Source organism: Alexandromys fortis, unplaced genomic scaffold, assembly GCF_014885135.2.
Source record: "Alexandromys fortis isolate MF-2015 unplaced genomic scaffold, M_Fortis_MF-2015_v1.1 scaffold_72, whole genome shotgun sequence".
Lineage (NCBI taxonomy): Eukaryota > Metazoa > Chordata > Mammalia > Rodentia > Cricetidae > Alexandromys > Alexandromys fortis.
Genome location: NW_026067969.1, coordinates 6,774,164 through 6,787,582, shown reverse-complemented (window position 1 = coordinate 6,787,582; position 13,419 = coordinate 6,774,164). Strand labels below are relative to the sequence as shown.

Sequence of the window (13,419 nt, the reverse complement as noted above, 5' to 3'; positions counted from 1 at the left end):
TTTTTTTGATTTTCGAGATAGGGTTTCTCTGTAGCTTTTCGTTCCTGTCCTGTAACTAGCTCTTCTAGACCCAGCTGGCCTCAAACTCACAGAGATTAGAATCATTTTTAAGCTTTGTTAGGTCTTCTGTGTAAATTCTGGCCCCACGTTGAAGCACCGTATGCAAACAGAGGTGGTGCTTTCCTGTCACGCACACAAAAAACAAACGTGTAGATAAATACCTCTTTTAAAGAAAAGGAGTAGGTAGACAAGAGATAGATGAATGTGACCTGCATGTGCACACACACAACACACATAAATGTACACACACGCACGAATAAAATTAGTGAACTTGTAGTAGGAGCTGCAGGCTGCTTCCCGCCGCCCAGCTCCTGCATGGCTAGCTTTACACCTGAAATAACAACACACAAATTGTATTCTTTTAAACACTGCCTGGCCCATTAGTTTCAGCCTCTTATTGGCTAACTCTCACATCTTGCTTTAACCCATATTTAGTAATCTGTGTAGCACCACAAGGTGGTGACTTTCCAGGAAGTATCTTAACCCACATCCATCTTGGAGAGGAGAGCTATAGTGTCTGTTTGACCCTGCTTTCTTTCTCCCAGAATTCTGTTCTGTCTACTCCGCCTACCTAATTTTCTGTCCTATCAAAGTGCCAAGGCAGTTTCTTTATTAACCAATGAAAGTAACACATAGACAAATGACCCTCCTCCATCATGAACTTTTGAAGAAATTGGTCAGAAGAAACCGTAAGGAGAAAAGGCATGATCTCACTATTTAGCTCAGGCTAGCCTCCAATTTGAGCTCCTCCTGCCTTGGCCTCCTGAGTGCTGGGATTACGAGTGTGTGTCACCAAGTCAGAAGGATAATGGATATTAATAACTACTATTAATTTTTCAGAGCAATACTGATAAGAGGGGATGGGAGGCCTTTCATAGCCAATGGGGGGGTTGTTAAGGGCTTTTCAGTCAGAAAGAAACCCCTATTGGCTCTGTCCTCAGCCCCCATGTTATCCTTATTCCTTTCTCAGGGACGCTATCACCAAAATGAAAGACGTGTACCTAAAGAACCCTCAGATGGGAGACCCGGCCAGCTTGGACCACAAACTTGCTGAAGTCACCCAGAACATAGAGAGACTGCGGCTGGAGACACAGAAGTTTGAGGTGTGAGGAACAGGAGCTAAGGAAGGGGCAGCAAGGGGAAGGGTACCTCTGGGCAGGCACCCGAGGAGACCCCCACCCCCACCCATCAGTGGTCTCTGTGATGGCAATGTTGGTCTATGTCCCTGGAGAGGGAAACCACCCTACTGACACGCCTCGGGCTATGGGGTTTCCCTGGGTGACCTCAGAGCCACGGGATTGAGTCAGAAGGAAGGATAGAGCAATTTATCTGTGGTTGCAGGGCTGCCCAAGAGTGTAGCCCAGTGGTGCCTGCTTTCTGCCATGTGGAATGCTTGGTAAATCTGGTGAGCAAGGGCCTCCCTCCCCCTCCCCCAGCTTTGCAGGGGGATGAAGCGGTTGCCTAGGAGCCCCACCTGCATAGCCAGCCAGTGCAGGCTATGAGACATCAACCAGGTCTTCGAACATCAGCTTTAAGTGACTCCAACCCTGAGCTAAGGCCTGACAGTTCATGTTTGAGCCTAGGCTAGCCCAGGTCCAAGTCTTCTGTGGTTTTTGCTTCCAGGCCTGGCTGGCTGAGGTGGAGGGCAGACTCCCGGCACGTAGTGAGCAGGCACGCCGGCAGAGTGGGATGTATGACGGTCAGACACAGCAGACAGTCACTAACTGCGCCCAGGACCGGGAGAGGTACAGTACCTGTGGGACCCCGTCTCTGGCAGAGGGGCCGTCTGGCTTTGTACTTCTAAGTTCTGAGTCTCTCATGAACACAAGGCAAGAGCGTCTGTTTCCATCACCTCTCATTCTGCCCCCATGAAAATATCTCAGCTTACCATCCAATATGGGCTGACCATCTGAGGTGGCATTGCCCCACGGTGGTGCGGGCATAACCATGTCTCCAGGTTGGTCGCTATAGTTGCTGTATGTCTTCCTCTCTTGAGCAGCCCAGATGGTAGTTACACAGAAGAGCAAAGCCAGGAGAGCGAGCTCAAGGTGCTGACCACAGATTTTGATGATGAATTTGATGATGAGGAGCCACTTCCTGCCATAGGGACCTGCAAGGCCCTCTACACATTTGAAGGTACTGCGGCCCAGGGGAGATCTTCCGCCTTCCTAAACTGCTATGAGACCCCTCTCTCCCAGAGATCAAAACTCTCTATCTCTCTCCTTCTCTCTCATACATACAGTAAAATTAAAGAAGACAATTATTTATTTATTTTATGTGAATGAGTGTTTTGCCTACATGTGTGTCTGTGAACCATGTTAGTGCCCAAGGCCAGAAGAGAGCTTCAGATCCTTCGGAACTGGAGTCACAGGTGGTTGTGAGTCACCGCATGAGTACTGGGAACAGAATCCCAGTCCTCTGCAAGAACAGCCAGTGTTCTTCCCCCACTCCGAAACTCACTCTGTGGACCAGGCTGGCCTTGAACTTACAGAGATCTCTGCCTCCCAAGTGCTGGGATTAAAAACATGCACCACCACTGCCTGGCATAGCCAGTGTTCTTAACTGCTGAGCCATCTCTCCAGCCCCAGTAAAAGAATCTTTAAATAAATAAATAAATAAATAAGATGGAAAATCGATAATAATCAACCTGACATCAACCGCTGCCCACCATACACTACACACTCACTATCACACACGTACATACACACATCACACACTCACAGTCTCTCACATACAGTTATACATACACACTAACACACACACACACACACACACACACACACACACACACACACACACACACACACACACACACGGAAAGTAGACTACCTGGCTGAAAAAAAGAAGAGTTAGTTTTTCCTCCACCTGCACTGAGGATGGTGTTTAAGCTGTCAACAGGCATGCCATTGTCCCCTGTGTGGGATCAGCCAGGAAACAGGGTGGACCATCAGCATCATGCCTCTATCCTGTGTGCCTAGACATGGTGCCACCCAGAGTTACAGAGGATGCAGAATCAGTCAGGGCTCAGGGAAATCGTCAATGAAGCTTTGCTTTGTGTCACGCCACCTCGCACACAGACACACACAGTGACCCTGCTGTGACTGTTCCCCAAACCATTTGTCTCCTCCCTATTTCATTCTGTGGCTGTGATGAAATACCCTGACCGAGAGCCACTCAGAGGAGAAGGCATTTATGTTAGCTCAGGGTTCCAGATCCCAGTACATCACAGCAGGGAGCCAAGACAGACTTGAAGCTGCGCTCACACCCACTGCCAAGAGATGATGGCTCCGCTAAGCTTCTCCTTTACACAGCAGTGAACTTTCAGGTGCCGCCCGCTTTCAGGCTAGGCCTTCCTGCATCATTTATGGTGGTTGTAAGACAGACACCCGAAAGCCCAACAGTGGTGGGCGTGGCGCACACCTTTAATCCTAGCACTCGGGAAGCAGAGGCAGGCAGATTTCTTAGTCTGAGGCTAGTCTGGTCTACAGAGTGAGTTCCAGGACAGCCAAAAGCTACACAGGAAAACCCTGTCTTGGAGAAAAAAAAATTCTCCCATAGACACACCCACAGGCCACCGTGCTGTATAGTTCTTCACTGACCTCTTCCCAGACGACTTCAGGTTGTATCAGCCTGACAGAACTAACCATCATACAATCCCAAAGCTGATCTAGAGGTTTGGCTCTGACTTTTAAATGACCTTAGAGAACTTTAAAAAAAAAAAAAAAAGGGAGGGGGGAGGCTGGAGAGATGGCTCCACAGTAAAGAGCACTGATTGCTCTTTCAGAGGACTGGATTCAATTCCCAGCACCCACATGACAGCTCACGACTGTCCGTACCTCCAGTTCCAGGGGACCCAACACCCTTCTCACACAGACATACAGACATGCATGCAGGCAAAATACCAATGATATATATATGTGTGTATATGTGTATATATAATTATATATATATGAAGAAGAACAAGAACTGCCTTGGGGCCTTGACTAAGGAGAAGACAGAGCTGTATTGTGACTGACATGACTTAGCAAAGAGGAGGAGAGCCAAGGCCAGCGACATGGCTGATCCTTGGGTGCTCAGAGATGCCCTGGGACAGAACAGTAGGATAAGTGTCCCAGTGAACCCAGATCTCCTAGGCTACATTTCTAGGGGCTAGGGACATCAAGGAGACAGTCCTAGAGGCAGTAGGAAAAGTAGAACCTTGACTTCAGAAAGTGCCAGAAGGGGAAAGAGATGAGGGCCCTGCTAGAAGGCGCTGTGGAAGCTGAGGGAGGACCTCCCCCCCCCGCCTCTGCCCCAGGAGAAACCCTGAGAGGAGCAGAGACTCACCCGGGCTTGTGGGGAGGTGTGGACGGTCCTCAGAGGACCTAAGGAAGGAAAACACAGGGCAGTGCGGAGGACCAAGGGGACATACTCCATACTGATCTCATCCCTCTTCTACCTACGCCATTGCAAGGGCCCTTCCAGCCCCGCCCGAGAGACCTCATCTCTCCCTTTACCTCTGCAGGTCAGAATGAAGGCACCATTTCCGTGGTGGAAGGAGAGCTGCTGAGTGTGATCGAGGAGGACAAGGGCGATGGGTGGACTCGCATCCGCAGAAGTGAAGACGAGGAGGGCTATGTCCCTACTTCCTACGTCGAAGTCTATTTAGACAAAAACGCCAAAGGTGCTAAGACTTATATTTAATCCACTTAAAACAAATACAAAAACCCTTAAAAGCATTGGAGTTGTCTCTCCCAACCGCTTTGGCTGCCGTAGGCCTTCAAGAGGCCAGCAGAGAGCAAGTGATACAGACACTCGGGGAACTGGGGTGTGCAGAGCTGCCCCGTCCTGCTTACAACTGTGTTGTCTGAAATCTCGTCAGTGTTTCTATTCCTTTCAACAAAAGTATGTAGATTTTTAAAATGTGCGGTGGTGGTTCATTCCTATAATCCCAGCACTCAGGAGGCTGAGTAAGGAGCATCCCACCGAGTTTCAGGCTAGCCTGGGCTATACAGTAAGACTCAGTAGAAATTAAGTAAATGAAAGTTAACATTTGTTGTTTCATCAATGGAACTGAGTAACGTCTCCCAACAAAGAGGATAACATTTTCTTAGTGCCCATGCCGAGTGTCCTTACACTTGCTGCTCAGGCCCTTTTGTTGTCTGAGTGTCCCAAACAACCAAGATATGTCCAGAACGGTGTGCTCCTTGAGCGATTTAACTTTGACATGACATGACAGTCTTCTGGCTCTACCCGATGGTGGAGTGTCTTCAAGCTGGTGAGGCAGGTGTACAGCAGCTAGTTGCCCAACACCCTGGGGTCATTCGAGAAGGTTTGCCATGAGCAGAACCTGGTGTACCACTGCACGCAACGACCCCTGCAAGTCCCTTTTTAAGAGGAAGATTTTTTTTTTTAATCTTTGGCAACTATAAGACCCAAAGTTTGAACTTCCTAGGCATCATTTGGGGTTTCTGGCTAACTCCAGTCAGAATAAAATAAAGTCTCCGTATTCTAAAGGGACCTGGGCCATGCGGGGATTTGCATTTTTAAGTCAGTGCTGATACTGGAGGGGAGAGGGTGGGATTGGTGATACCCAGAAGTGGTCCAGGACTGAGCTGTGCCCATCGTGGAGCTGCATCCGTCCACATCCGATCCTGTTGTTGTTGTTGTTGTTGGAGACAGGGTTCCTCTGTGTATATCTGACCATCCTGGAACATGCATTCTGTATTTCAGCCTGGCCTTGAATTCAGAGACCCACCTGCCTCTACCTCCCAAGTGCTGGGATAAAAGCATGTGCCACCACCGCCTGGCTCACATCTGGTCCTTCCTGTTTGACTTTGGAAATTATTTACATCTTATTAAGCACAAAATAGATCTTTGCCTCTATATTAGGGGCTCATTTTAATAAGCTGTTTTGTTTTGTTTGTTTGTTTGTTTTTAATGTGGTTGGGGATGGGATCGGGCCGTGTGCTCGCTGGCAGATTCACTACCACTGAGTTGTAGCCCCTGCAATGACTCTAAAAGTGACAGCTATACCTCTGTCTGGGCTCAGGAACCTGAAATAGTTTCAAGATTCTGGCAATGATTTCTCCTGAATTTCACAAGGGCCTGTGAAGTGTCATTGAGCAAGCTGTACTTACCAACCGCCTGGCTCTTAAAGACTTTTTTACTTTTTTTTTTTTTAGCCAGTGTCTTGCTATGGAACCCAGGCTAGCCTTGAACTCTGTCTCCCTGTCTCAGTCTTGTGATTGCTACGCTAAAGACAATATTTTGAAGTAGTGATGGGCTCTTGGCAGTTACAAAGGTGGCACAAAGGGTCCCATGCCCTCTCCAAGACCCCAGCAGCCATACCTCACAGTCTAGTACAGTCTCAGAAACAGGAAGCTGGCCCAGCCCACCTGACATTCAGTGCACATTAATTTTGTAATTCGTATTTCCTGTGAGTAACTTTCGCTGTCACAGTGTGTTCAAAGTCAATCATCCCAGGGCCCCTTCAGGTGAACAGCTTGCTGGGTGAAATGGAGGGGCTTCCCTTGTGTAAGTTGGGGTGAGGAAACGCCAGTTTGGACATGCATCTGTGGCCGCAGTTTTAAGTGTGTGTTGCTAAACTGAACCCTAGCATCCTAACATGAACAGGTCCAACACTGTCTGTGCTGAGTGATACTGGATAGCTCCCGGCTCCTTAGTGGTAATGATAGAAATTCCTCCTAGTCTGCTGTCCGAAAAGGGAGATTGGAGTGTGGTTAGGGGAAGATGGCTCAGCAGAGACAGGCATATGTCCCCAAGCCTGGGTCTCACGTGGCTGAAGCAAAGGACCAGCTCCCAAGAGTTGACCTCTGACTTTCCTGTGCCATGACACATGTGCTCACCCACACAAAGCAAGCACAACTCAGTGTAAGAAACCAGAGAGCAGGGCGGTGGGGGCACACACCTGTAACCCCAGCCGGATCTCTGTGAGGTCAAAGCTGGCCTGGAACGGCCAGCCAGGGCTACATAGTGAGACCTTGTCTCAAAACAATAGAAAATAAATAAATAAATGCATAGAGGGAGAGATGAGCTGTCTGTAGCTTTTTCTTGTTATTTAGAAGGTATACCTGAGATTAACAGTCACCTGGGAGCTAGCCCCAGTCTGGGGGTGGGGGGAGGGAGGGGACAGTATCATCCCGCCTAGCATCTCCCAAACCTTGTTCCCCAAACCCCTACAAGTCCAGTTGCTGCTCCTCAACTCCCAAGAATTCAAAGCAGTTCTTGGATATTTTTGGGAGGAGGGGTTCCAAACAGGACCTGGAACTTGCTCTGTAAACCAGGCTGGCCTCGAACACAGAGACCTGCCTGCCTCGGCCTCCAGGATTAAAGGTGTGTGTCCACCACTGCCCAGCTGCACCTTCTGGATTTTTATAAAATAATGCCAGGGCACTTTCTGTGTATGTGTGTGGTATCTGTGACATACTTAATCATTGCCAAAATCCTAGATTGCTCTGAGTCTCCTGGGGTAATGTTGCTTTTTACATCACCTTCTGTTGAACACGCCCATAATCCTGCCCCGCAGGGGATATTTGTATATATTGCATTTTGAAAACTAAACAGATTCTTTGAACAGTGTTGTTTTAGTCTTTTACCTATCTGTTTTATTTGTTATTCTTCTGCCTAACCACTTTTTGTTTTTATAACTATTGGGGAGGCCCGAGGACTCTTGCACTGTAGCTAGGTCCGGCTGGCTGCTGCACACTTGAGTTTATTGTAAAACCCTGGGTTCTGAGTAAGTTGTTTGAATACAGCTGTCATGGTTGTTTCTTTCTATTCTCATCCTAAGAGAAAAGAATCTGCCTGTCATCCTCCAGTTGTGCCCTCGTATCTGCCTCTCTAATAAATGTTATTATTTTTTCTTGGTGCTGTGTATTTTAAGTGATTTTTCTCTTTTTCACATTACTCTCTGTGTTAAGTGTGTAACTCTCTCACCTCTGGTACTGAGGAATTTTCCAGCCAAAAGCTTTTTTGTTTTTCCAAATAATTCTGCCTCCCTATTCTTATCCCTCCTGTCCTCAGGGCTGGGAGCATCTGCTTTCCTTGTCTTCCCTCGCCTCTGGGGATGGAGAGCTTTCGCTGCTCAGTGAGGCAGGCAGCCTTAGGCTCCCCTCTCACCCAGGGCATCCGTCCTTACTGCCGAGAGACCTCCTGTTGCAATGGGAGAGAGAATTTGCCCTTTAGCTTCCTGGCACCATCCAAAAAAAAAAAACAAAAAAAAAAAAAAAACCCACAGTTCAGTTGAGCAGGTTGTTAACCCATTGACCTTTTGTTTTGGTCCAGAGATGGGGCCAGCTAAAGATGGCAATAAAAAGCCATCTGTCTTCCCAGAGTGTGGAAAGTGGAAGCATGACCTTGAGTTCAAGGTCATCATCAGCTATATAGAGAATCTGAGGTCACCCTAGGCTACTTGAGAGCCTGTCTCAAAACAAACGATTAAAGCCTCGAAAGCTCTCCACAACAGAGCCACTCTGGCAAACAATTACTGAAATCCCTTCCCTTCTCCCCAAGGCAAGCAGTTTGCCAGTGGCAAAGTGCCTGCCTCTCACCTGAGGCTTCCTCTAACCCGGGGCTTTTCTTTTTTCTTTTTGTGTTATAGGTTCCTAAAGGCAGTGCACATGGCCAGAGTTCCCCGTGAGCCTCCCCAGGAGCCACCATCATCCAGCCCACTTGTCCCCACAGGTCTCCAGCGTCACCCAGGCCGGCGGGGCATCCCGCTCATCTGCAAGCTGGGTTCCCTTGTCCCACCTCCCCTTCTCTTCATAGCGTTGCTCCCGTGGCTCTGCCCATTGTCCTGGCAGGGGCATTTCTCTTCCTCAGCCCCACGCAGGGATTGTCCGCCTCGCTCCAGTCCCCTCCCACACAGGCCACAAAGCCAACTGGACTTGCGCCCGTGTGCCCCTGCTCCTGCTGGGCTCCCAGTCTACCTGCAGACTGCCTGGCCTTCCTTGCACATCTCACACTGTGCCTTTCGTCAGCCGACACCACTGGTTTCCTGGGTGACTACCAGAATCCAGCCAAGGAGGGCCAGGCATGCACTGGGTGGACTGAGCGCCCACCTGTCTCCCAGGTGTCTCTTGGGACGTCAGCAAATGTGTCCTCTCCAGAGGCTTCTGCCTCACACCCTCTGGTCACCTATCCTCCAACTTCTCGGCACTGACACCTTTCCTCCTTCATCCCAGTGGCTCTATGGTGGGACTAGGGCATCCGGCCCCTCCCCACCTGCACTCTGGTTCTAAACATGGCCCAGGAAGATCCATACTAAAGTCCCAACCCTAGCTGTGGGCCAGCCCTGTTGTCTTGCTTGTGTCTGCCTTCTGTGAGCTGTCCGCCTGTTCATGGCACCCTGTGACAAAGGGCCTCTCACCCACTAGCTCGATACTGTAAGGCGGACCTGCTGAGCCCCATAAGTAGCATTTGAGGACTCTACTATGTTCCTCACCAAAGACCTTATGCCTCTTGTGGTCCCTCTGGTGGCTCTGCGGCCACCACGTCTGCATTTGATCCTGGAAGCCCTGAGGAATGGATGGAGTTTGCTTTTGAGGCTGTGTTCCTCTCACTTGATGGATCTTCGCTCGAGAACCAAGATGGTCGGTCATTCACGCCTTAGAGCCACACAGCTTCTCCCCCCTGCACGGAAGCCCCAGTGAAGGCCGCCCTGTTAGCATGAGCTTCTGGGCAGCTGGTAGCTTGGCATCATGTCAGAGGATCAAAGACATGGGAGTCTTACAGAGACAGGGACAGAAAGGGCAATGTCCTCAGGTCTGGCCTGGGTTTTGTCCAAAGTTTGCATAGATTCAGACATTCTCCGCAAACTGGGGCTGGCACACCATGCTGCAGACTAGTACTGCTAACTTCATAGCAGAAAGGGGGGGTACCAGGGCGGGGAGGGATACCAGGGCCGGGTGCAGGGACAAGGGCCTGGCTTTGGATTTCAAGAGCAAGCAAGGATTAGCTTTCTCCACCCCCCCCCTCCTCCCAAGCAAGGCCAAGCCCGGGGTCCTGCACACTGTCCTCTGGGCCCCCCGTGGGGCTGTTCCATGAACCACAGTTTCTGTTCCCTGTAGCAGGTGTGCCCTTAGTCCCATGAGGAAGACTCAGTGAACAAAATGGAAGCCTGGTACCTAAGGGTGATGTCAGGGCCTCAGCTCTGACACAGTTAACCCAACTTCAGCAGGTCACCAGAGCCTCGGGTTTTTCACCAAGTTGGGCTGACCGCTGCCCCTCCCTGAGGAAGCTAAGTGGTTTTTACGGGTCTGCTTGCAGACCTCGGTAATGCATGAAGGCCGTGCCTCCCATCTCCTGCCTGGATTAAGAACGGCTCTTGCCACAAAGATAAAAGGGATAAGCGGCCGATCCGTGACTGTTGAAACCTCTGCTTGTCTCCCTTCTCTTCTAACTGCCTGTACTACCTATGTCCAGAGGATGGCAGATGAGCGTCTTCTGGCCAGTTCTCTAAGCTGCCCAGTCCACTGTGGGAATCCTGTGGAATCGGACGGGGACGGGGTGTGCAGGGTTTCCCAGGGAGCTCAGCAACCCCTCTCTCCAGGACCCGCTGCCTGTCATCCCTAGCTGCTAGAGCTGTTACAAGAATGACTCACTGTAAAAGAACCTGCCCTGCAAGTGACTTAGAGATGAAAATAAAAGGAACTTGACATTTGCCCGTTTTTTTTTTTTTTCTTATTCGGGATGTGAAGCTGTGATGGCTCCTCCCTCTAGGCTGAGTGGCTCAGCCAGTGAGAGCAGCCCCAATATTTCACGGGGGCTCTGATGCCTTCCGGTGACACCTGTGGTGATAGCAGACATGTTCACACAAAGTTAAACAGCTTCTGTTCCTGCCAGGAAGTTTCTAGAAACTGCAGCCTGGTGGTTCTTTTTGATTTTGTGTCTTGTATGTGTAACACGCAGAATGTCACTAGTAATGACCCCAAATTCTGTACATGACATTAAGCACCTTTTAAAGCGCGCGCATGAGTGCGTGCGTGCGTGCGTGCGTGCGTGCGTGTGTGTGTGTGTGTGTGTGTGTGTACACAAGCGAGCTGCACTAATTCTCAGCTTGAGGGCATGGCACTGTCGGGAAGGCCTTCCCAGCTGACAGGTCCTGGGCTGGCCCGTGTCTCTGGAGGTGGAATTAAAACCAAACAAAGTGCTTTCATTAGAAGGCTACTCTCACCCTTGTATGAAATGTTAGTCCTTTCAATGTTAAATAAAATATAATTTCTGGTGTCACCCGGTTCTCTGGTTGCATGAAGAGATGCCTCGGGCTGAGGAGATGCTTCAGTGGGTAAAGTCCCTGTTGAGCAAACACAAGGACCTGAGTTCAATCTCTGGCACCCATATAAGAAGCTGGCACAGCAGTGAGAGCCGGCACCCCAAACACTAAAGGGAGGCAAAGGCAGGTGGGTCCCAGTCACCAACTGGAAAGCTAATTTATGAGACCTTGTCTCAGGATTTACAGAGGCATGCACCATTAATCCCAGCACTCAGGAGGCAGAGTTTCTGAGTTCAAGGCTAACTTGGTCTTATTGAGTTCCAGACCAACCAAGGTTAAAGGGACCTGTCTCAATGTAATTAAGATCGAGTGATAAAGGGTGACACCTGGTGCTATTGATCTGATCTCCTCTACACGTAAGTGGTGAGCACACACAGGCTTGAACATGCCCTCCATCGTAACATGCACACACACGTGAGGGAGGCAGGGGACTCCAGTCACAGAAGCTCCCAGGGCTGATGGCTGGCCTCTGCTCTTCTCTGTCACTGTATAAACTCAAGAGGAATCATATCTACTCAGGGAAGGCTAGAGACCTACTCAATAATAAATGTCACTTCCAGCCCTAAGTAGGCTGACACATTGCAGAGACACATTCTATCCAAGAATGGCAGATGTGTATTTGTTTTGGGGGAACAAGGTTTCTCTGTGTAGCCCTGGCTGTCCTGGAACTCGCTCTGTAGACCAGGCTGGCCTCGAACTCACAGAGATCCACCTGCCTCTGCCTCCCAAGTGTTGAGATTAAAGATGTGCGCCACCACCGCCGAGTTGACCTCTGGCCTCAGGAATGCCAATGTATGTGGGAGTTGGACCAGCACGAGTACACATTCATGGTCCACAACGGTCCACTGTTCTCCCAATGGCCAGGCGAGAAGTGCTACAGGCCAAGTCAGCAGCCCTGGATGGCTCTAAAGGACCACCTGCAGGCCCAGTGTGGTGGCACACACCCTTAATCTCAGCACTTGGGAGGCCGAGAGGCAAGCAGATCTCCATGATTTCCAGGTCAGTCTGGTCTATGTAGTGAGTTTAAGGCCAGCTAGAACTACAAGGGAAGACCCTGCCTCAAAAGGTGCTACATGTCTGGTTCTCACTGGCTTGCCTATTGTTGGAGGCCATGATTTCACAGCTGGTTTCGAACACTTCACCCTGTCTTCTCAGGGGAGGTGTGGACACACCTCCATTCCCGAAGAGTGTTTAGGGGTGTTTTGGGGAGGGAGCTGTCCACATTGAGAGATATTAGCCGCCACACCAAGTATGGGCACACTCCCCCACGGGTCATCAGGAAGAGCTGCAGAAGCCTTTTCTTTTCTTTTTAATATTTTTAATGGTTTATTTTTCTTTATGTCTATATGAGGGATTCAGATACTTTGGTGTTACAGATAGTTGTGAGCTGCCATATGGGTGCTGGGAATTGAACCTGGGTCCTCTGGAAGAGCAGACAGTGCTCTTAACCATTGGGCCATCTCTCTAGTCCCTGCAGAAGCCTTTTCCATAGTGGATGGAAGCAGCTTCCAAGAAAGCTGCTACCTGCAGTACCAGGAAGCTAACATTTGGGGGAAAAAAAACTTCTAAACAAGTCAAGAAGTGATAGCTGGATGTGGGGGTACACAACTGACATCCAAGCACTCAGAAGGTGCACACAGGAGGACCAGTTCAAGTCTCGTCTGGGTTGCTAAACCATCATGCTCCATAGAGGCAGTGTGGTGGAGGAAACCAGGTGCCTGTCGTTAGCAAAAGATTAATTTTGGAAAGTCATTTCCAGAATGTTCTTTGAGGACTTGGTTGTTTCATCAGAAAGGAGTCTGTGGGATTCCAGCAGAGCCTGGCATCTCCTTGGCTCCTCAGAACCTTCCATGGCTGGGGGGCTCTTGCAGGCAAGATGGCTACAAACCGGGAGGCTGTGTTTCCTACCCTGATACTGGGGTTGCAGAGAAAGAAGGTTCCTGATTCACAGAATCAGGACACTCACACGCCCTTGGGTTGGGTTTCTCCAGTATTCTGGAAATACCGGCTGGCCCAGGCACCCCAGCAACCAGCTTGCCCTGGCCACACCCTGGCCTCAGGAGCCTTGTTGGTGAGGGAAGTAG

The 13,419-nt window shown here is 49.8% G+C and overlaps 1 protein-coding gene across 15 annotated transcripts in view; it reads left to right on the top strand.

Moving 5' to 3' along the window:
• The window catches only part of Fnbp1 (formin binding protein 1), a 123,459-nt gene extending 112,736 nt beyond the window's left edge, over positions 1–10,723 (top strand). For 8 of the 15 annotated variants that reach the window (XM_050154872.1, XM_050154873.1, XM_050154870.1 and 5 more), the window contains 4 exons: positions 1,031–1,163; positions 1,684–1,805; positions 2,057–2,196; positions 4,565–10,723. In XM_050154872.1, coding sequence (XP_050010829.1) covers positions 1,031–1,163; positions 1,684–1,805; positions 2,057–2,196; positions 4,565–4,743 — 574 coding nt within the window. In that variant the 3' untranslated portion in view covers positions 4,744–10,723. The remainder of the gene's footprint in view (positions 1–1,030; positions 1,164–1,683; positions 1,806–2,056; positions 2,197–4,564) is intronic. The other 7 variants (XM_050154877.1, XM_050154874.1, XM_050154871.1 and 4 more) reach the window with 2 other exon arrangements.
• The last annotated feature ends 2,696 nt before the right edge of the window (positions 10,724–13,419 follow it).